This window comes from Vitis riparia, chromosome 16 (genome assembly GCF_004353265.1).
Source record: "Vitis riparia cultivar Riparia Gloire de Montpellier isolate 1030 chromosome 16, EGFV_Vit.rip_1.0, whole genome shotgun sequence".
Lineage (NCBI taxonomy): Eukaryota > Viridiplantae > Streptophyta > Magnoliopsida > Vitales > Vitaceae > Vitis > Vitis riparia.
Genome location: NC_048446.1, coordinates 3085725 through 3109714, shown reverse-complemented (window position 1 = coordinate 3109714; position 23990 = coordinate 3085725). Strand labels below are relative to the sequence as shown.

General features: G+C 31.9%; 2 protein-coding genes and 1 long non-coding RNA gene across 3 annotated transcripts; all 3 read right to left on the bottom strand.

Annotated features, from left to right (window-relative positions):
- Nucleotides 1-164: 164 nt before the first annotated feature.
- LOC117933115 (ERAD-associated E3 ubiquitin-protein ligase HRD1B-like) lies at nt 165-9685 on the bottom strand. The gene is made up of 9 exons (XM_034854502.1): nt 9630-9685; nt 6882-7427; nt 5263-5439; nt 3905-4054; nt 3606-3814; nt 2657-2798; nt 2102-2129; nt 1809-1913; nt 165-731 (listed from the first exon to the last, which is right to left on the bottom strand). The coding sequence occupies exons 2-9, from the start codon at nt 7412-7414 to the stop codon at nt 564-566; spliced, it is 1512 nt and encodes a 503-aa protein (XP_034710393.1). The 5' UTR covers nt 7415-7427; nt 9630-9685; the 3' UTR covers nt 165-563.
- A 1755-nt stretch (nt 9686-11440) lies between these two features.
- LOC117932923 lies at nt 11441-15387 on the bottom strand. Its single transcript, XR_004654261.1, has 5 exons — nt 15157-15387; nt 14795-14892; nt 14587-14698; nt 11910-12010; nt 11441-11843 (listed from the first exon to the last, which is right to left on the bottom strand). It is a non-coding gene; the product is annotated as an uncharacterized LOC117932923 (long non-coding RNA).
- Nucleotides 15388-15389: 2 nt separating this feature from the next.
- On the bottom strand, nt 15390-18603 carry LOC117933964 (pentatricopeptide repeat-containing protein At5g46680-like). Its single transcript, XM_034855549.1, has 4 exons — nt 18483-18603; nt 17008-17126; nt 15721-16914; nt 15390-15563 (listed from the first exon to the last, which is right to left on the bottom strand). Exons 3-4 carry the CDS (start codon nt 16870-16872, stop codon nt 15390-15392), a joined length of 1326 nt encoding a protein of 441 aa, XP_034711440.1. The 5' UTR covers nt 16873-16914; nt 17008-17126; nt 18483-18603.
- Nucleotides 18604-23990: the final 5387 nt, after the last annotated feature.

The following is a 23990-nucleotide window of genomic DNA, read 5'->3' as shown; positions in this document are numbered from 1 at the left end:
GGCAAACCAGGCAGAGTGAGCAACAAGGCACAAGTTTCAAGAACCCTCAAGCCAAAATGCAGGGGTGTGTAGATTAGACAATTAATATTCAGAACCCTAAAGCCATTCATAGAGTGGCTTGCCATGCCAATGGGAAACCCCACTTTCTCACAATCCAACCAGAATATAAACTGGAGAAACAATGCACAAATTTGGCAGAATTCAATCCTGTCAACTAACAAAACTAAAGAACCTTAAGGAAGGTTGGGGAAAGTGAAAGGAAAGAAAAGATCAAAGAAAAACATAATGTATGGGCCAGCGCTGCATATGAACATCTTACACTGAGCCCTGTCAGCTAGAAAATTTGACACAAGCTGGTATTGTACTTGGGGCAATGTTCTTTGCAAGACTCGATAAGGGAAAGTTGATTCATACAATGCCTCTTGAGAGAGATTACCAGACCTCAAGTATAAGGGTGACTAACACAGCTTTCAGAGAAAAACACTATGCCTGTTTCGGTGTTTCTTCTATATCCACCGCCTCTAGTCTCCTTGCGATACACATCTCTAAATGAGAGTTGAGGCCTATGTATCAGTTTCTTCAATTTCTCCATGATGACCCGAGTCTGGAACAGAAGAAGATGAAGAAGCAACGTCCTTTCCCTTGCCAGCTGATGATGCAGTGGGGGCCATGCCCATGCCTTCCTCTGGTTTCGATAGTTTCTGTAGAAGTTGGAGCTGGTTTTGCAGGACCTGTTGAATAAATTTAACGGAAAATAATAATCTAGAACCAAAGAACGAAATCCTCTTCTCTAAAGCATCAATGTTTGGACTTTTTTATTTTTTATTTTTGAAAATGGTGGTTCACATTGTTAGAAAAACATAAATAACCAAATATGTATCATGGTAAGCATATTCAATCATGTTTCAAATCCAAGGCAGTGCGATGGTTGCTTGAATGCAGATATTTCAACATTTTCATTTCCAATGGAAATAAATATCAGCCCAAGAATCTAACCCAGAATCCACATTTAATACAAAGACTAACCAGTAGACTGAGTCTTCAACAAAGCCGCAAGCAAACACGACATACACAACGAAAAATCATTCATCTTATCTAAAAACGTATCAAAAACTCACACACACACCTAAAGAAAGAGCATTTGAACAATACCCAACACTGTCCTCAGAGCAATGACTAAATTGGCCTTGATCAACCATAACCACCTACTCTCCCGCAAAAATAGAAAGAGCAAATAAAAATTGGAAAACAAAATTCCAAGTAATCTCCTTACAGTAGAGTGCTTTGTGACTTGACAGTTGATTTTATTTATTTATTTTTCAGTTTCTTCCTTTCAACTAACTGACCTAGAAGCTTTTCCACAGCAATTCACATAACTTAACTACCAGAAATTATAGATCATTTCTCACATCCATACATATTTCTGAACCTGCTTTCCAAAACTCAAGACATGGGAGCAACATGAGGGAATTGTATCTAAGACAGGAGAAATAGTGTGTGCAAAGAATATTGTAAAGAATGCAGAGCTAAAAAAGTATCCAATCTACGATATATGTAGCAGTACAGAGTAATACACATCTGCACATGTGAGTGAGTACATAATAACTACATACTGACCTAATAAATATTAATAATGGTGGGATCATGCAAGTACATTCATAATGTTCTACAATGCAGAGTGATGATGATAGTAATAAAAGTAACGGTACTTTTATTTATTTATTTATTTGTTTATCAGAAAAGTAATGGTACTTATGGTTTGAAAATAAATCAATAATACCAGATGGTGGCACATGAAATCCTTATACCTCAATATGGTATTCAAGAAATTTCTTCTGAGCTTCCATCTGAGAGCCCGGTATGTTTAGATCACCACTGAGTCTATCTCCATAGTTCATGGTGGCACCAGATGCCTGAAAAGGGACAAAAGCACAGTGCTGAAGCTGAAGAAAAAGGCAAAGCAAGCTCACAAGGAAATGAAAATTATTCTTTTTTTTGATAGATAACAAGGAAATGAAAATTGTTGATATTGTGGTAGTCCACTAGAAGCTCGTTCCCCCTAGAATTTGTATTATAAATACAGCAAAAGGTACATATATACCTGGGGGAGTGATACATATCCAGGGGACCTGCAAATAAGAGGAATACTTTGTTAAACTCTTGCTTTATTGCAATCTTATACAATGACTCACAGTATTGACAGTTCAACACTATTGCATGTCAGAGACACTGTCAAAGTCGTATTTACATGGCATTTCAAATTTCTTTCAATTGCCACTTTGCTCAGTTCATCTCTCTAAACCACCAGCATTCCTGCCGGCATTTATCCAAGAGGTTATCTAAATATGGGTAGATGATTTAGCATAAGAAGGCAATCGAACTAACAATGTGCCAGTGGGACACAAAGATATTCTTTTCTATGAGTAGGCAATTCAACTAACAACGTGAAAAGGGGGCACCCCCAAGTGGCAAACAAAGATATTTGCAAGTCACCACCCTTGCCAAAAAAGGCAAATATCTACACACTCAGAACTAGGCCTGCACTGATCAAATCTCACCTTTAACTAAAGTTATAATGCTAACTAATTGAATAGACAACATGACCATGCTATTAACAGAGAAATATATATTTGAACTGCCAAAAAAAAGTGCATACCACACTAGTGTATTTGGAGAAGGGTACACAAGAGATTTTTCATATATTGCGGCAGCTGAAGCAGCAGCTTGGAGTCTGGCCCGATGCCAATTCAAATTATCATCTGCTACATCACCAGTCGAACCCTGTGTGGATGTACTTGCTGTGCAAGTCCATGTGGCCAATCAAAATGGTTAGCCAATATTATTAAGTGTATCAAGTCAACCTAGAAATGCAAATTCTCACCTTTTGTTTAATTGTATTTTTAAAAAAAGAAATTCTGTTAGAAACAAGTTGAATATACATCCTCATTCATGTCAAATTAGGAATCTCTTCATATTAGCGTAAGAAAAACGAGAAACTCATTTCCTAAAACTAATTTCCTGAGTCCTAAACTCAGCATAACTTCACACGATCTTCTGTTATTAAATTCAGATGGAAGCAAAGAAAAAGATTTCTATCAACTCAATTTCCAAAAACACATGCACATATGATTCAAAGGTAAATAACTGATATTATGTCTAATGCAGGTGTCCTACTAACAGGTTAACATTTTGGCACTCCACAACTGGTAGAAAAAATGAATAACCATGAGTTTGAATGCTCACCAAAATGATATATAAGGTGCATCAATATTTTAGTGAAAGTTACTACTTCAGGGAACAAAGCCAATCCCTCTTGGGGCCTTTTGTGGTTTCCTTTGTCTATTAAAAGGGGAGTATGAAACTGCCCTGGCATGTTACAATTTTATTGCTTCTGAACTTCACACTTACAAGTAATTCACAATAGATAATATGCAGAAGAGACTGATGTTTAAATTTCAAATTGGAGGAAGTAAATATATTTGAAATATAATCTCAAGACTAAATACCAAAGCCCACAGTTTTCAACAATGATCTGAAATCCAATACAAATAACAAACACCAAGAACAGCTAGCTATCATAATGGAAAATAAAGGATCACCATTACCTTGTTGATGAAAATCAGACCGTGGCCCATGTTGCCCTCCAGCAGTAGTTGTCCCATTTTCAGGGGGTACAACTAGGGCTCTGCAAGTAGGACAAGTATGCTGTCGCTCTAACCATGAACGGAGACAATGCATATGAAAAAGATGTCCACAAATTAGTTTCTTGGCTGTAACCATCTCCTCACGACAAATGATGCAGGTTGCATCACTTCTGCACACCAAACAGAAACAATTAAACATGACATTACAACCAAATATTTAGAAATAAAACAACATAGCAACAGATGGATCAAGTACTCACGCATCAAGTTCTTCAGGCGTTGCATCTGGAAAACGATCATTCATATTTGAAGTCATCTTCCTATAACGAATGTAATCAGCAATACGGACCCTGAAGTTACGGAATGTTTCATAGAGCTCCCGAATCAAGTGCAAAGGCACACCATAATTCCTAAGGATACCAAACAAAAGTTGATATAAGATAATAATGTTAAACCAAAAAAATTGGCAAATGAAATGATATAAGACAACAAGAATCAGTAGAAGTGACTAATGATAGAAAACAGGACAACAATTCATTCTCAGAACAGAAAAAAATCACCAATCAACTCCAAGACAATGAAAAGCACAAGAATGGAAAGCAATAAGCTTTCCCTGCCACATAGAATCTATTTTAACCTTTTCCATATAGACACATACAGCATGAACACTAAATCAGCACTAAGAGTTAAAACACACACTGGAATTTTAAGAACACCTTTTAGTCATGATCAAGAGTGGCAATCATGTCAAAATCCTCACTATATAGAAGAAAGTGATCCTTTTTTAAATAAACAAGAAGGTGGTATTTAGCTACCAGGAACAACACAAAAGGTTACCAACCCAGACTCATCTTCCATCCTCATTGTGATAAATAGTATCATTTTATGGAATGCAAAATGACTATGGTATGGACCATCAGCCAGCAGATAATTGGTAGGCACCATGAAAGAAATAAAAATCAAATTTCATCCAATCAAAACTTCATATAAACACCATATTTTGTACTTTTACTTTTGTGCTTCCCATCAACCTCTCAGTTGCTCATGAAAGAGCCATACAAGCATCCACTAACTCCAAATTAGATTGGGATATTCTAGTTTGGCTCCAGGGTGTAGCTTGTTTGAATATTAAGGATTACACATGCTTAAGCAATCAGGAAACATTATTGGATCTGAATACTGAGTAGATGTATACGTTAGCAGTTCAGCGTATTTAGTTGCTGAAGTACCTGTTTAAACTTATTTTCAGACCTTAGAAGACCCATACCATATAACTAGTACCTGTTTAAACTTATTCTCAGACCTCAGAAGATCCAGATCCAGATCATATAACTGGAAATAGATAATACATTAGTTCATTATAAATATACACATGCGTATGTGTTAGAGAGCACGTTAGACATACATACATATATACATAAATACATCCATACATACATACACACACACACACACACACATATATATAGACATAGACACTTACATGCATATAGACACAGAAACATATCTGCAAATATAACAAAGCACATGCCATGTGCATTTCTTAACATCCATATCTATGCATGTGAATGTGCATGACACATCTCCAGTAGAAAACTGAGGTGAATAAATTACTTACATGAAAATCACAAGAAAGAAGCACAGATACAAAGACAAGTGAAGCAAGTCTCGTATAAGTTCCAAGTAAAAGGTGTAGACAGCTTTTTTCTCCCATTGTCCTTCCATAAGCATGTCACTGACATAGAAAACATATTTTACGAATGTTGACACAGTTGTTGTTGCGAGTATCATGTACCTGAGATACAAAATTGTAAAAATTATTGCAAAATGAAACACCCTGCATGACTAGAGAAACTACGTCAAGCTATACCTTTGGTGTAACATAAAAATAGGAGAGAAATATGTAACTTTGCTAATGCATGCATCAAAATAAAGACATTTTTGTCTTTTTCACTGAACAGTAAAACATCCATGGTCAAACTGCAGTAGTATCACAATGCTATAGGCATTTGAGAAGTGAGAATCAAGGGGGTGATTATCTACAACCTTCAGTACTTAATACTATTTAGAAAATGAAGCATTAAGTTATCATTAAAATTAAAGTCTTTGTACTCTTTGTGGCTCATAAGAGGGTTAAAATCAATAATTTTCTCCAAAGCAGGAGATTTCACAATGTCCTTAGCCATGCTGTGCAGGGAAAGTGGATAGATGGAAGATCACTTGTTACTTCATCCCCCTCGTCTATCATTTGCGGCAGAAACTACTAAAAAATTAGGCAGCATGGGTTTGCTCCAAAGTAGATTTTTGATATGCTGGTAATTTCCTTTGATGAATTTGATAGAACAACCAGGGGGCAGGGGCTCCTATCACATGTGGGGCAGAGACCGCTTTTTGACTCCTCTATGGCTTTGATTACTGACATTCTGTTTTGGACTGTCATAATAGTTGAGAACCCAATTTTCCAAGCAGTTGGAGAAAAGTGAAGCTTATTCTTTGGCACAACCCTCCTCTAAAGCCTCAGTATAAATTTTGATAAACATCCCCTAGGTAACCTAGGTTAGATGAGCATTGAGTGGAGGCAGACAGGAGGTGGGGGGAGGGGTGGCTATTAATAACCGTAGGGGCATCCTTTTCAAGCCTATTCTAACCTGGATTTTTCTGCTACATACACATGGTTTAGCCCTTTAGATGGCTTATAGAGGCATATTCAATGGGGAATTAAAACTAATTGTCATCACATTGAGGCACTGGAGACTAATTTTCCTGCAAGAACAAATCCTTAATAATTCTTTTGTCTAGCAGATCTCCAAATTATACCAAACCTATAAGGTTTCTCTCCTCACTCTAAACTTTTGTTCTTCTGCTTTTTCTACTCCATTTATTATTTTCTTTCTTTTGATTCAACCCAACATGTTATCCTCACAACCACTTTATGATACAAGAAATGAGTATTATTACTATAATTTCTTGAGTCATAACCATAAAAAGGAAGGAACTTTTCTCTCTCCATACCTATCATAAGAAAATAAAAATGTTCAGTTCACAATTCAGATGAATCCTCTATGCCTTTCCATTCTACTGAAAATGTTATACCAATTTGCATATATAAGCACCCCAAAGATAAGAACCACACACAATGAGGTAATAATATAAATACAGTTGTGAGCAGTAATGTAGCATATCATCAACCCAACTGAAAAGATTCAATTAGAAAAGGGATAAGCATAAATAACTTACTCAAAAGAAAAGAGGAGGGAAACTGAAGCCTGCCGTGTTTGTATCAAATACTTTAAAGAACTGTACAGAAAGAGACTATCTAGGATAAGAAGGAAGCCCATAAATGATACAATACGGATATGAGACAACATAGGAACCGAAGGGGTTGTCTCAATGTACTCAACTCTCTTCTGGGCCAACCAATGTAAAGCTTTGATTAACAGAAGAGCAGTAACCATAGCAAGAAAAGTAACTGAAAAGTCCTGTCGGAAAATAGTTATTGCAAAAAGTATTTCCATGACTTCCCGCCATGATTGCTCATTCAGTCTCTCAACCTCAGCTTCTCGTAGGGTCCCAAGAAAAACACGCTTAGTTAGTTGCCACAGAATGCACATGATGACTAGACCCATGTTGAGGAGGAGCACCAAACTGATTTTGGACGTTGATAGATAAACTGTAGCTGGGTAGAACTGGCCTCTACTGTTAAACGCATGATAGATAACAGCCAGAGTAGCAACTAAACTAAGCCCCGCATATGTTTGCAGCTTAATCATTTTCCTCAGCTTGCTATTATGCACCAGAAAACACCAAATCCTAATCAGCTTGAGTTCTCAAATTTGTTAATCTTCTTTGTTTTCTATTTGTGATTTCATAAACAGGAACCAAAAAATACAAATAATAGTTTGATTATTGAGGAAAAAGTAGGAAAATAGTGAAGAAAGTAGAGTTGTGAACTATATTTATTGTTTTCTTCATTTATTTGAGACATCAAAAAACAAAAGCCTCCCCTGACTTAAAATTGTCACAAATTTACAACTACTTGGCTTACTTCAGGTGAGAATTTCACTGCTTAAAAACCAATAGAGTGCACACACAGAATATTGAATTCATACTCTTTACTCTTCCCCAGTTTTCTCAGAATACGATACAAAGTAGCAAAATTCCAGCTTTCAAAATGAGAGAACAATGAAAAAAAAAGTAATTAATGCTCCTATATAATTCCAATATTTTAAGTCTAGTTTGATCATGTTATTACACAATTCTAAATCCTAATTTCAAACTGAAAGAAACAAATTCTGCTTACTCCACTTCATTTTTTTCCCAAAACCCAAAATTGTCTTTTCTTTCCTTTCCTTTCCCTCTATTTCTGAACAACCATCCAAAGGTATTACATTCAGAAAAACAGGTCACACAAACCAACCGCTCCAAAACCCTAAACAATAGCCCAAAGTTTATGATACCATAAATCACAAATTCACAGGTCAAGTTTAATTATAACATATTTCGTTGCTGAGAAAACTGAAAGAAGGTAATAGAAAAAATACACAATGCCAAAACATAATTAAGCAATCAATAAAACAAAAGACCCTTTCGTTTTTTCCTCTTAAGTCTAAACAGATTTTAGATGTTTCAATAATTTCTATTTCTTAAGTCATATACATTTTTTTTAGATATTTTGGTTGAATACAGAAAGTAATAATTTTTTTAACTTTTATCCAGAATCTTAAGTCCGAATAACACTTTATGGAGTTCTATTCAGAATTTAGATAAATTCAGACCCATTTAGACTTTTGATAGAAATACAGAGAAACAAACATCTTTCAGTCAATTGAGCTGACAAGGCCAATTGGATTACTTGAGTTCAATTTTTCCTCAAATCCAAAATTGTCTCTCCTTTCCTTTGAGCTCCCTCCATTTCTCAGAAAAAAACACAAAGGTTCAGCATTCATAAAAACGGGTCACACAAATCAACCATTCCAAAACCCTTAAAAAATAGCCTATGTTAGGTACACTGTAAAATACAAATTCTGGAGTCCAGTTTGATGAAACTACATTTAGTCACTGAGAAAACTGAAGAGAAATTCCAAACCATAATTAAACAACCAAGGAACCAAAAAAGTGCACTCAATTAAGCACAAACTAATTGGTTCAGCGAGTTTAATTGTTCCCTGAAACCCAAAATCTTTCTCTTCTTTCCTTTCTTTTCCCTTCTTTTCGCAGCAGCCAAATTAAGGCATAACATTCATGAAAATAGATTATACAAATCAGCCCTCCAAGACCCTAAAAAATGCTCTAATTCTGTGTACCATAAAATTCAAATTTTCCCATTCAAGTTTCATTGCACTTCTTATGGTTTGCTAGAAAATCCAGGAAAATATATAAAATATAATACCATTTCAAACCATAATTCAAACCCCAAAAAAACAAATTCGGCCTCGTTCGCTACTACATTTTTTCTCCAAAACCCAAAAGTGCTTCGCCTTACCTTCCTTTTCCCTCGGGTTTTCACCAAACAAGCCATAACATTCACAAACTCGATTAGATTTTGTTTAGTTGCTGAGAAATTCAAAGAAAATATAAAATATCATACAATTTCAAACCATAATTCAAGCCCAAGAAAACAAAATTCTGCCAAGTTTTTTGCTTAATTTTTCTCCAAGACCTAAAACTGTCTTTCCTCTCATTTCCTTCACTTTCCTTCCGTTTCTCAGCAACACAACAAAGGCATAACATTCATAAAAACAAGTCACATAAATTAAATCCCTCCAAAACCTTAACAAAGCCCGAATTTCCGACAAAACACACTGCAAATCTAGACCCACATGATCGCAACAACACCCACCACCCACCAAATTCGACTTCAAACAACTCCAAAATGGATCAACCAAAAAAAAAAACAAGAAAAACCCAGAACCCTCGAACCCTTTTCCTGTTGGGAACCTAAGAACCCATTTTCTTTTTCCGGAAAATTTGAGAGAAAATTCATACCTTTTTTCCGCGTTCTGTTGCAGAGATTTTGAGTTCCAAAGGCTTCTCCTTTTGTTCCAATATTTATATGGTGCGTCATTTGGGCCAATCATAAATTGCCACGTGGCCTCTAAAATACATCTCTCCTAACTTATTTATCAAAAATATTTCACATATATTTATCATTAAATAAAAATAAAAACAAAGAGGGATCAAGTTTATATTTTAAATTTATTAAGAGTTGTTTGGCCCTTTTTTGTTTTTAAAAACAAAAAATTATTTTAAACTCTTTTTAACATTGTTTGGTCATTATTATCTTAAAATAATTTTTAAAAATAAAGTGAAATATAAAATAATTTTCAGAGAACAATTAAGAGTTATTTTCACGATTTTTAAAAATAAAAGAAAAATATAGGCCCGTTTAATCATATTTTTTAAAAATCTATTTTTAACTTAAAAAATAAAAAATAAATTTTAAAAACAAGTTTCAAAAAATATAGATCAATGAACCTTAAATTTCTTTAATTTGTTTGATATAAAGAAATTTAATAAACTAAAAAAGTAATTTTTGGGATAAAATTGATGTACTTGTTTTATAAAACAATTTTATTTAATCCATATTTTATATGTGGATGAGGTGGTATTGTTTTTATTTTTCTTGAATATTTAAGATTTTGATTTATTTTTATACTCTCCCTCATTTTCTTTTCTTTGTAAACAATTACCACCCCTTGCTTTAAAAAAAAACTTTTATTTATTTAAAAAACCAAGGAAAATGAAAAAAGAAAATAGGATATGTTTAGTTATATTTTTTTAAACTTGTTTTTAAAAACTTTTTTTAAAAAAAATTAAAAAACAAATAATAATTTTTTAGTATTTAATAAAAATAAAAGTGTTTGATAAGTTGTTTTTAAAAACAGTTAAAAAAAAAAAACAAAAAACTTGTTTAGATAAATTATTTTTAAAAATAATTTTTTATTTTAGTTTTGTAAAATCATTGAAAATTCAATTTGTATAATATAAATTAAATTTAATTCAAATCTTATTAAAAATGAAAATAGATTTATAATTACAAATAAATTAAAAAAATAAATAGTTTTTAGTAAAACATGAATGATAATATTATAACAAAATCATAAATTTATATACAAAAGGATATCAACATTTTCTTCTCTTTTTTTTTGTTAAAAATAAATAATAATAATTTTTAACATATAAATGAGTCAAGTTTTTCATTTTATATACACATTTTAGTACTAAATTACCAACATAGTATTTTAGAATGTTTTGATTTAATATGCAATTAATTAGATAGATTTTTTGAATTCAAAATTATTCTTAAAAATTTTTAAATTTATTAAAGAATTTAAATAATTAATTATGTCTTATTTAATTTATAATTTATTTACTTAAATTCAAAAAATATATTTGTGTATTAGAAGAAACATTAATGTCATGACTCATGATATATCTATTTTGATGGATTATCTTTTTTTTTAATGATTAAATCTATTTTTTTGAATTCTAAATTATTTTTAAAAATTATTAAACCCATTAATAACCTCAATAAAAAGTATCACTTGATATATTATATATCTAATTTAACGTTTATATATGTTCATTCTTCTAGAGAAATCCTTCAATTTTTATTTTTTTTTAAAGAAATTATATGATTATTTTTTAAATTTACTATTAAATTTTAAAAACAAATTATGAAACATTATTTTCAAATTCTTAATGGTAAAACAAAAATTAAAAACAAAAATACAACCAAATATAGATCAAGTTATTTGGATGAATTTATGGAAAATTGCTCCCAAAAAGGAGTTGAATAAGAAAATAAGCTGAAAATCCATACATGTTCCAAGTCTATCAGATATAAGCAGCCACATTCTGTTTGGCTGCTGGGAAAATTTGTTGATGAGCAAAAGCTCACCTTTGTTTTTCTCTACAATAAACGGTCATCTTCCCTAGATTCAATACATGCAAAGATTACTTCAACAACTCACAGAGACATGTTCCAAATATGCATCCGTTTGGTTGCTGGGAAAATTAGTTGATGAGCAAAAACTCACTTTCTTCTGTTAATATTTCAGTTTTCTAAAATAAACAGTCACCTTCCCTGGGTTCAATACATGCAAAGCTTTAATTCTGAGAGGAACTCACTACTGCTCATAAACCTCCAACTGTATAATAATCTGCAATGCTTATTCTCCTTCTGCTGCAAACCTAAACCTGAAATTAATAGACAAGGTAAGAAAGAATGAGATTGATGGGAAATACAAGTCGAGTTGTTGTTACCTATGGCGAACAGACAACCGATATCAGCGTGCTCCATGATCCATCTTCGTTTAGTCCATCCAGAAGGGAGCGTATTTTCAAAAATTCATGGTCAAATAATCCTAAAACAGTTGAAAAATTCATAGTCAAAATAAGTGAAATGAGTTTGAAGTAGTACATCAAAATAATTTATGAACTTTAAATCCATTTTTTATTTTCTTCTCATTTTTTTTCCTTCTACTTCTCTTCCATATTTTCTTTCCCTCAAATTTTACGAGAACCAAATATAGCCTCATACATTTTCAAATTATTTAATCTTTATATAGAAGAAGAAAATAAGGAAATTAAGTTTGAAGAAGTATGAAAAAATAATTTATTAAATTTAATTATATTTTTCATTTACCTTCTATTTTCTTTTTATCACATTTTCCCACAAAATTTCCAAGAACCAAACATAGCATTAAAGCATACCATTTCTAACCCAAAAAATATAACTCTCCCATTTAGACAGCACAGCAATTTTGCCTCAGATGCAGCCTCCTGTGAGCAAAGCAACCGAGCCTTTTCTAAGGAACGATGTTGTCAGCATCATCCTTTATTTTTCATCCAATTGCTTCAACACCCTAATTGAAGTAATTGAATTTTGTCTAGAAAACGAACTGGTGACAACAACATTCTAACAACAGAAGATTGAACCTAGAGGTTGAGCATGACCCTAAGGAAAAGGAGGGAGGAGACTTTGAGGCCCTCCAGGTCTTCCATGACCTATAGCCCAAGCAAAGAAAAATTGAGACGAAAGCAACAGCAGGTCCACCCCCCCCAACAAAAAGGGAACCTTGAATAGAAGCAAGGACTGACCACAATGGCTGAATTAACTCAAATTCCTCAGAGGAAAACCCCAGCCCAATCACCCCACTGCAAGTCAAACCTAATAAAAGAAGCTATGGTGTAATATTGCCATAGGACAAAGTCCCTTTTGGAGGGAAAGAGGGACAGCAGTAATCGGATGAATGCCTAATTTATCTAAAATTCCATAAATTGATCATATTTTTTAATGTTAATTTCAAAATTTTAATAATAATTTCCTTTGCTTTTTTTGCTTTCTTTTTTTTTTTTTCCAATTCAAAATATAGGGCAAGGTCTGGATTATATGATAAATTTTATCAATTTATAGTTTGATATACTAAATATTCTCATATTTATTTGCATTTCATAACACTAACAATCACATCTATAACAGAACACTTTTTCTTTCTTTATCAGAAACAACATAAATTCAAATTAAGCAAATCGGAACTATACTGTTATACACATCTAGTTAGATCTATTTGTTTCCCATAATCATATCACGACCTAATGGCAAGTAACCAAGTATGAGATCTTCTCATTTGTTTTGATGTTTCTTCTTGGCATGCCTCAACTAATTAGCCAAAGAGAAGATACTTCCAGGATAGTACCCTGGGTGGTACTTTACGACTTCAATGAGCTGAAATAGAAAAGATGTCAACTCACCATGTTCTGTTATGAGGAGAAGCTTACCTGGTGCAAAAGTTGCAGTCGATCTTATGTTCTGCTTTGAGTCCAAACTTGGAAGAATTAAAAAGGAATTAGAGAAGCTGAACCTCAATGCTTTCTCTGATTTCAGAAAGAGAAAGGATAAGGCCAAGAAGAATCTGGAGAACACTCAGAAACTCCTGATGGTAGATCCTTAGAATCTGGTCTTGGCTAGAAAAGAGAACGAAAATTACCAGCCTGATAGATCTTTTCAGGGCAAAGAAAGGTTACTTAATCAGAAAAAGTGGGATTATTTTGTATTGTGCAATAAAAGCAAGATGAGCTAGAAACAAAGCCCTTGGTTTATGTCTAGAGAAAAGATTTCAAAGAAGAAGGATCAAAAGAGAGAATTATTTTCAAAGAATACTAGGATTTAGCCACAGGTAAAAGGATTTCACTATTTTTTTTAACTTGGCTAATAGGAAGAAAATAAAGCTGGAATGTAAAGATGGTTTCTCATGGAGAAACCAAATCAGCAACGCTTTCAATGAGAGATGATAAATCCCCAGGTCCTGATGGTTATACCTCTTTAGAATTCAAAAGGGATTGGGAGATTGTGGGAAATTATGTTGTAGAAGCAATTTTTGACTTCTTTAGAACGTCTAAGATCCTAATAAAGATGAAATCTATGGCTATATACCTTGTCCAAAAGGGCCTTCACTCATCTTCATTATATAATTATTTATCAATCTAATGTTTAATATGCTTTAAAGATGCATTTCCAAGATCTTAGCCAAAAGATTGAAATACTGATTTATGAGTTTGCGGCCAAAGCAAATCCACTCCTTTTCAGGAGGAAGATATTACATTATATCCTACCAGCACAAAAGCTCATGAGGAACTACCACAAGAGGACTAACCATAGATGTCTTACAAAGACGAACCCCAAAGGGTAATGACTCGATAAGTTGAGGATTTCTAAGAAAAATGATGCTCTGCTTGGGGTTTCTAGTAAACTTGTAAGATGTGTGCTTTGTGTGTCAACTACAAAGTAATCAAAGTTGTCAATGGGAGTTGGAGGCTGATTTTTTCTTCTGGCTGTTAAGGGCTGTTAAGAAATGCATGTGAAGGTTCCTCAACAAAGTTGGCTACAGTTTTATTTATAAACACTACCCAAAATATTATATAACTTGACATCACTCACCTTAGCTCTATTTATGGATTCTTGCTGCCTAGAAGTGGATGTTTGGATTCTGTGAGATCCTTGATGATGTATCTTGAATCTTTCTTCCAAGCCTCTGGGCTTTCAGTTAATACTGCTATCAGCAATGAATGCAAATTCTGATCAGTTTTTTCTAAGTAAGATAATATTTTTCACTAACTTAAAATTTATCATTCAAAGCAGTACTCACATGAAGATATGTTCTTATTTAGAAAATTTCCATCTGAGAAGCAGAGAGGAACCCCGAGATGACATCTGAGCTGGTTTCAAGAATATCAACCAAGTGACCTGCCAAATGTGGAAACAAAGGCTTCAAGTATCAAATTGAATAATCATAGAAAAAGATACATCTGTTCAACAATGAGATAAATACATGCAAACAAACAGTGGTCAGGTGAAGACACATGTGCCATCATGTGAGTTTTACAAGAGCTCTATTCATATGACAATTCATAAGAACTAAATAGACTATGATTTGATAAGGGCAAAGACCCACTTTTTAGTCAATCAAGCTTAAAGTAAGTGGCATCATGGAAGGTTGCAACATCTAACCTCCATAAAAGCTTATCAAATCCGTTGAATTTTCCATAAATATGCCCAAAAGTTTGTCCAATATGTGCAGTCTTCCAAGAATATGCACCAGTGCACTCAATTATTTAAATCACCCATCAATATAAAGTAGCAGTTCCTTTCCACTAACCCATATCCAAGATTTCTAAATTTTTATCATTGTACAAAGAGAGATATTAGCACATAACAACCGATGTTTACAACAATTGTGAAACTTACAAGTGTTCAACAAGACTGAATCCAAAGAATGCCCATAAAAGATGAGTTGATTTCAACATTAAGCTATTTCCGCTTCCAGCACCTAGTGAAAGCACAAAAACCGTATCAATAATGTAATATCCTAGCCAATCGGATTTTTGACTTGAGCCTCCTCGCTTCGCTTGTATATCCTGAATAACACAGACCATCAATAACAGATCGTTGGTTAGCCCTTAGTATTTTCATGCCACCTCTTAAACAAGCGAGTAGGAGCCTGGATGCATGGCGGTATCTTCTTGCCTTGCAAAGATTATGCACCATGGAGGAGTAGGTAAAAGAATCCTTTACCTCCATTGATGCAAACATCTTGATTGCGTGATCAAGCTGACCAACTTTACACAATCCATCAATCACACAGTTCTGAGCAACCAAGGTTGAATCAAAGCCCATTTTGGTCATATTCTTCAGATGACGCAGAGCCCCTTCGACATTACCTGCCTTGCACAACCCATCAATCAGAATTGTGTGTGTATACTCATCACATTCCAACCCATGTTCCTCTATCTCATCCAGTAATTTATAAGTGGCTTCCAACTTACCATTCCTACAATACAGGTTCATAACAGTGTTGTATGACACTATATCAAGATCAATGTCACTCCTCGCCATCTGCTCCATGATGTCATTTGCCTCTTCTAACCTACCCGTCTTAGTTAATGCTGCAATGACTGCACAGTATGAAAAGGCATCAAAAGCATACCCTTTACTCTTCATCTCTGAGAAGATCTCAAACCCTTGTTCAAACTGCCTAGATCTAAAGCAGCATTTCATAACTGTAGTGTAGGTAATGGCATCTGGCACATTCCCTGATTCCCCAAGCTCCCTGAGGATCCTTCTTGCTGCATTCAACTTACGAGACTTGCAAAGCCCATTAATAAGAATGTTATATGTTACTAATTCAGGAACAAATCCCTGACGCTGTAAATATCTGTATAAACTAAGGGCATAACCAGTGTAGCCATTGTTGCATAGGCCATTAATCATGATGTTAAATGTGCTTGAAGAAGGTAAAAGGTTGGTCAAGATAATGTCTTGAAAAACTCTATTGGCTTCATCTGGTTTTCCTAATTTAAAGAAACAATGCATCAAAGAATTGTAACTCCACACATCTGGCCGGATACCCGTTCGAAGCATTTCTTCAAACAGATCCAGGGATCGTGATAGTAGGCAACGCTTGGTGGCAGCAGCTATCAAAGAATTATAAGTAATCACGTCCGGACTTATTCCAGCTTCTTTCATTCTATGAATAACAGAATAAGCGGCATCAATGCCAACAAACCGACTATATGCAGAAAGCAATGTATTATAAGTCACCACATCTGGTAGCAATCCTAACCTTATACCATCAATTACAACTGCTTCTGCTTTCTCCAATTGCCCAACTTTACAAAGAGAAGCTATGCATATATTTAACAACTTAGTTGAAAATCTACAAACCATTCTGTATATTAATCAAGTGAATTACAAAGAAAAGTCCTGATCCTGCAAAATGAATAACAAAACCAAAAATATCAGAAATAGGTAAATAAACTACATAAACCATCAAAAACACAGAGAAGGAAGCTGCAAGAGCACCTCAAATTCTTAGCTTTTTTCTTCTTAAAACTTGCATCATTGAAGCTAAAACCAAATACCAAGCACACCATTCCCAAAAATGAATGAAAAGAACGTCGGTCTCCTCTTTCATTTCAAACCTGAATAATCACGAATTTTCTCATTTTTACAATACCGCATCAAATTGCAAATTCAATGATTTTTTTGTGAATAAAGCATATTTTCCATTCATAGATTTCTTACTGAACTTAAGATGTGGAATAGACCACCACTAAAATTGGAGCATGAACAAAATCATTCAAACTAAATACCCAGAATCTATGCAACATTCTAGGCACAAATTATGATATACAGAACAAACCCAATTAGATAAGTGGTACGGAACAAGGGTTTACTTGCTCATACTAGGGGAAAAAATGTAGTATTCGAGAAAAACCCATTTGGGGTTTTTCCCTCATATTCTACATCTCTATTATTTAACTGTAACAATCATAATAAATTTACCTTAAAGATCATAATGAATTCACTTTTTTTTATTTATTTATTGGTTATAATTGATAAAATTAAATCCATTTACTTATTTTGCACTTTAAAGTTCTTCCTTTTACTTTCATTGGCAAGATTGCAGGTACCAGTTATGTTTCCATGGTCAAATTAATTCAAGCCAAATCTTTTTAATATATAACTGAACAAGATGATGTTCTCAGATAGTTAATTTTATAAAAATTATAGCTTCAGTTGTGGTCTAAAGTAAAATCCTACAATTCAAAATTTTCAGCTATAGCATTGATAAGTTAAGAGAAATCCTAGCCCATTTCCAAGAAAATAAAGTAATAAAAGAAAACAACATTTTCATTCCTATGTCATCTCTCATCTTTAGCTTTCCCTAAAAGTTCGAAAAACCTCAGGTCAACTAAGCCTAACAGTCGGAGTGATTTCTAAGTGAAATGGCGTTTTTCCATATTCCCTGGAAATTTTACAATTCAAAATTTTAAAATCCTGTCTCATATCTTCTCTGCATCTGACAAAATTTTCATTGTGAGCAATAATCCAAACCGGGCAATAATTCCATTTCAAACAGAAACCGGGAATTCAAAACTTCCAGCAATAGCATTCCCAAGTTACAAAGCGTTCTCGGTGAAATCCAACCCTCTGTTTGGTCACCGAGAAAATGAAGAAAAATAAATAAATAAATAACCACATTTTAATTCCAATCTTATCTCAGTCACTCTCCTTTCTGCCAAAAATCCAAATCAAACAAATAAAAATTTTAAAAAATTAAAAGAACAAATCCGATCAACTAAGCCAAAGAGTCATATGAGGTTTAGTTAAAGTACAAATTTCCCTATTCTCGAGCCCTGGATGGAAAAATACAATTCAAAATTTTCTTTTAGTTTTCCACTATTTTCTCAGCATCCAAACAATTGTGTCTAACCGATAAGTCGATTGATTGATTGATTGATTGAATTGGGAATGAATGGAGATTAGAGCAGTACCTTGAACTCAAATATAGATCGAAATGCAGCGTTAGGAGAAGAAAGGATTGAATGCTATTTATTAATCAGATTTGTGCTGCAGCCTGCAAGCAAAACCCTAAACCAGTGTACAGCCAATGTTCAGTAAAGTGATGAACGATGATAAGCTGGGCCCGGGCCCGGCCTAGCCTCCGGTTTAAACCGGTTTCGGATTTCACAAATTTGATAAATCATTTTTTTTTTTCCAAAATTTAATCGGGTTTAATTCGGTTTCGATTTTACAAATTTGATACATAATTAAGAAAAGTATTACGTCATTTTGAAGGGCGTTTAATAGTATTTTTATTATATATATATATATTCGTTAGAAGCATTTTTAGGAGTATCACCAAGGGAAAACTATCTTAATAAAAAAAAAATTTAATAAAAAAATCCAAAAAATTATTTTAATAGAAGTCTAGAGAATATTTTTTTTTTAAAATTGTCCAAATAATTAATTTTTTATAAAACAAGGTAGAACTTTTTTTTTTAATAAAATTGTTAGAAAAAATTATTTTCAAATAAATTAATTGGAAATATGATTTTTAAATAATTCACCCAAATTATTGTTGTTTAATAAACTGACCAAAATGTCCTTTTAATAATAAAAATTATCAATTTTTTTTAAATAAAATATTTCTTCAATAAATATTTGGGTTATTATGGGATACTTATCATCGTCTAGTGTAATACTTATCACGTATTATTATCCATCCACCCTAGAGTACAGACAGATACAAACTATCGGGGCATTATGCATTCCAGCCTATCAAGTATTAAATATGATAAATATTAAGTATATTGGATGTCACAACCGTTACTAAACATGAAATGTTAAACTTCAAGCTTCATCAAAGCTCAAAAGGCGTTACAAGTCGGCAATCATTGATGTTAAAAACAGTAAAAATGTAATCAAAGGCATAATAAAAGCATCGAGAACATGTTATTTTTTAGTAGGGATAAATAATAATTATTGGCCAAAAGGAAGATACATCACCATTTTTTCCATGATCTCTTACTCAAGCCTTCATTTCCTAACTTAAGCTTAGAGGGGTGTGCCTGTAAAATCTATCCAGACATTCTTTTGTGCAGGTGCGATCACCCTCTACGTCGAATGGAGGCTAGTCGGATATTTCATTGTTGCTCGTGCACCAACAATTATGCTTATTTATTGAAAAGTATTAAGAAAAAGAAAAAAAATGTTTAGAAAAATTATTTGTTCATATGTGAAAGGAAATTATAAGAAACTTATATATATTTAAATTATTTAATCTTAGAATAGAAAAGTTAAATAAGTTAAATGATTTTCATGTAGAATGTGAAAATAATTTATTGATTTTAAATATATTTGTTATTTTCCTTTAATTCTTATTTTGTTATACTTTTCCTTCTTATTTTATTTCCTCTATATTTTCTCTCTAACTTTATGAGAACTACGTGATTTTTCAATTTTTTTAAAGTGTTTTCTAAATTTTATCGAGACATATTTTTTTTTAAAATAGTTTTTTAGGTCATAAGCGCGTTTTAGTTTTTAGGTTAGAAGTACTTTAAAAAATGTTTTTTTTTAATTATGCATTTGATAAATTTTAAAAAATATTTTTAAAAAGTTAAAAAATTACTTGTAGTTTATTTGATAATGTTTTTAGAAAATACTTTAGCCTCTTTTTTTTAAATTATATTTTGATAAAATTTATAAAATACTTTTAAAAAGTTGAAAAAAAAAAGTCACGGGATTTATGAAAAGACACCTGAAAGATGATTCTCCAAAAAATAGTTTAAAAAAAATTCACCTAAAAGCATTTCGAAAAGAAATATTATTAAACACATTCTTATAGTTTAGTTGAAATAAAATTTAACTAGTCAATTATTAATTTAATTGGGATTTCATTTTGATAAATTAAATTTATATAACTTATATTCATTAATATATTAATTTTATAATTAATTGATAAAATATCCATCTTTTTAGTTTTAACTCAAGTTCCAATTAATCTCACTTTGAAGATTTTCAATTCACAATCAATTTAATTAGGTTTTAATTAATTTTAGGTTTCACAAATTTAAATAAATGATATAATTTTTATTTACTTTTATAAGGATAGCTTTTTTCATCTTTATTTTTGTTTTCTATATAAATTTTTAAAATGCATTGTTATCATGTGTAGGAGGGAACAAAGAATATGCACAAAAGATGGTTAATTTTGAAGGAGAAAAATAAACATATTTGAATCATCTTTGATAAAAATCACATTAAAATTATTCATCTAAATTATGTCTTTTAAGAAAATAAAATATGATTTAGTCAATTTAAAGTTTTAATTTAATTATAAAGATGAGTTATAAAACATCTGTTATAGATTTTACAACCTGTGTGGGGATTGTTTTTTATATCTAACTTTTTGTTCTCAAAAATAAAAAATACAAAAAACGTGTTTGACAACCAAAAACTGTTTTTTATTTTTTGTTTTTAAAAAACAGAAAACAAGATGTTTTAAGAGAACAATTTTTAGTTGTTTTATATTATTTTCACATGTTTTTTATGACTGTTTTAATAAATAATTATAAAAATATATAAAGTGATTAAAAATAAAGTACTAGACATAAAAATGATTTTTAAAACAAGTTTTAAAAAATTAAAAACAGACTAAAAACATTTTAGGTTTTTAAACAGATTTTTATTCCACAAAAATTAGATAATAGTTTTCAAAAACTATTTTTCATAATTGTTTTTTAAAACAGTTACCAAACAAGTTTGATAAATCATCTAAGAATTATTCACTCTATGTTACTGTGGACCCCGCATTTCGGCTCATACGTTTCCCACTCGATGGCGAACTCAATTTTAATTTGAAAAATGATTTTTATTGATTAAGAAAATGACCTGGAGTCGCCATTTTTTTTTTGTTTTGTTTTTAAAAGGGTAAACAAAATAAGAAAGAAAACCCTAAGTGCGACTCCTTATTTTGGAAAAATGTGATTTACGAAAAACCGGATCGGACTCGGGGGTCAGGTTACTTATCGGGAAGGTACGGTAAAGATCATAGCACCCCTCTAAGTCCCTAAGGTCGGGTCTCTACTAATAAATGAAGCTAACGTGACAATTGATGAGTAAATCAATGAATATCCTGAATGATCATGCACATATAAGAAACGAGACATGCATAGACAACGATTAGAGGGAAAATGGGTACATACCTGGGCAACGAGCCACCATGCGCTATCAATAGAGGGGTTAGTGCACAATTTAGGAATAATTCCTAGCATGCATGTCAGAGAGCAGGATAAATCAATCATGTATCATAATCAAATCGATCTATCAGTCACATATGTGGGGCCCCCACCAAAGCCCGTTTATTTTACATGAATTAATCCCATAAATTCCATTATTCGGAATTACGGAAAATTCGTTCATGCTTATTAAAATCAAGAGGAGCAGAAGATTGTTTGAAGACCATAATGAAATTAAAGCTATTTGAGAGTAAATCGGATTTTTGAAATTCATTTGAAAAATTGGAGTCTCGATGGTTATTTAAAGAAAATTGGGATTTTAGAGTTTATTTGAGGATCGGACTTTCAGGAATTAAATGTGAGAATGAGAATTTTTAGAAATTAAATTTGAACGAGGTTGGAAACTTGAAAATGATTTGAGAGTTCGGGATTTTAAACGAGGGGATAAATGGATGAGTGAATAAATAAAGGAATGAAATAACGATGGTGAAATAATAAAGTTTAGGTAAATAATTACGAAAGATGGAATTTTAGGGATTTGAAGATGTGAATTTAGAGATTGAAAACATAAGAATTTATTTAGAGATAAGATCTTTGGTATATGAATAACTGAATAAGTAAGTGGATGGGATAACATTAATAATGAGAATAATCATTAAACGGCGATATATGGACGGTGGAGTTTTTGAGATTGGAAATTAGATTTGGAAGTCGGATTCTAATGAATTAAACTTTAACGATTAGAATAAACAGATAATATGGAATAATAATGCTACTTAACAGAAACAATATTTTAAACGAATAAAAAAGGAGCAGTGGAATTTTAAGATTGAAAATTAAGTTAGGACGTTGAATTTTTTAAGAGTTGGACCTTAAATGAATAAAAAGATAGGGGATAAGAATTCTAGTTAACGAACATAACATTTAGGTGAATAATAGAATTTCTAAGGTTGGAAGTTAAATTGAGATTTTTGAAAGATTGGACTTTAAATAACTAAATAAATATGGGGTTGAAATTCTAAGTGATGAAAATAAGATTTAAATGAATATTTGAAGAATTAAATTAAGACATGAGATTTTTTGATGGATTACACTTTGAAATAACTAATAAATACGGGATAATGATTCAGTTTATGTAAATAAGATTTAAACAAGTATTTGAATAATTAAATTAAAACTTGGAAATTTTGAAGGATTAGACTAGATAGATTGAGATTTTTAAAAGAAGTAAATAGATAAGTATGGAATAATGCTGCTAATTAATCAAAACGATATTGAAACGGATGAAAGTGAATAGTGAGATCTGTGAGATTAAAAATTAAATTTGAAATATTGAGATTTTTAAATGAAACAAATAAATAAATATGGAATAATGTTACTAATTAATCAAAAACGATATTTTGGACGGATGAAAGTGAATAGTGAGATCTGTGAGATTAAAAATTAAATTTGAAATATTGAGATTTTTAAAAGAAACAAACAGATAAATATAGAATAATGCTACTAATTAATCAAAAACGGCATTTGGACGGATGAAAGTGAATAGTGAGATTTGAGATTGAAAATTAAGTTTGAAAGATTGGGATTTTTAAAAGAAACAAATGGATAAATATAGAATAATATTACTAATTAATCAAAAACGATATTTGGATGGATGAAAGTGAGTAGTGGGATTTTGAAAATTAAGTTTGAAAGTCGGATTTTTGAATAATTGAACTTTAATTATTAGAATTTTTAGAAGAAAGAAGCAAATAAACGTGGAAATAGCGATTAGCAAAAATGATGTTTTAATAAATAAAAATGTGTAGTAGGATTTTCGAGTTTGAAGATTAAATTGGGACGTCGGATTTTTGAAGGATTAGACTTTAAATAGATAGGTAAGTATGAGATTATAACACTAATTAACGAGAATAATATTTAGGCGAATAAAGATGAATAGTAGAATTTTTGGGAGTGAAAATTTAATTCAGAAGTTGGATTTTTGAAGAATTGGGCCTTATATAAATAAATAGATATGGAATAAGAATTCTAATTAACAAAAATAAAATTTAGACGAATAATGGAATTTCTAGGATTGAAAAATTAAATTAGGACATGGGATTTTTTTGATAGATCGGACTTTAAATAACTAGATAAGTATGTGATAATAATTCTAATTGACGTAAATAAGATTTAAACGAATTATGGAGAAATTAAATTAAGACATGGGATTTTTGAGAGGGTTAGACTTTAAATAACTAGAAGAGCATATGAGATAAATAA

Excerpts from the sequence above, each read along its gene's own strand:
- LOC117933115 (XM_034854502.1), bottom strand. The coding sequence starts at position 7,414 with ATGATTAAGCTGCAAACATATGCGGGGCTTAGTTTAGTTGCTACTCTG. Across the intron at positions 3,815-3,904 it reads ACGCCTGAAGAACTTGATGC|AAGTGATGCAACCTGCATCA; the intron begins GTGAGTACTTGA and ends TTTGGTGTGCAG. Across the intron at positions 2,130-2,656 it reads TCTCCAAATACACTAGTGTG|GTCCCCTGGATATGTATCAC; the intron begins GTATGCACTTTT and ends TCTTATTTGCAG.
- LOC117933964 (XM_034855549.1), bottom strand. The coding sequence starts at position 16,872 with ATGGTTTGTAGATTTTCAACTAAGTTGTTAAATATATGCATAGCTTCT. Across the intron at positions 15,564-15,720 it reads AGATGTTTGCATCAATGGAG|GATATACAAGCGAAGCGAGG; the intron begins GTAAAGGATTCT and ends TGTGTTATTCAG.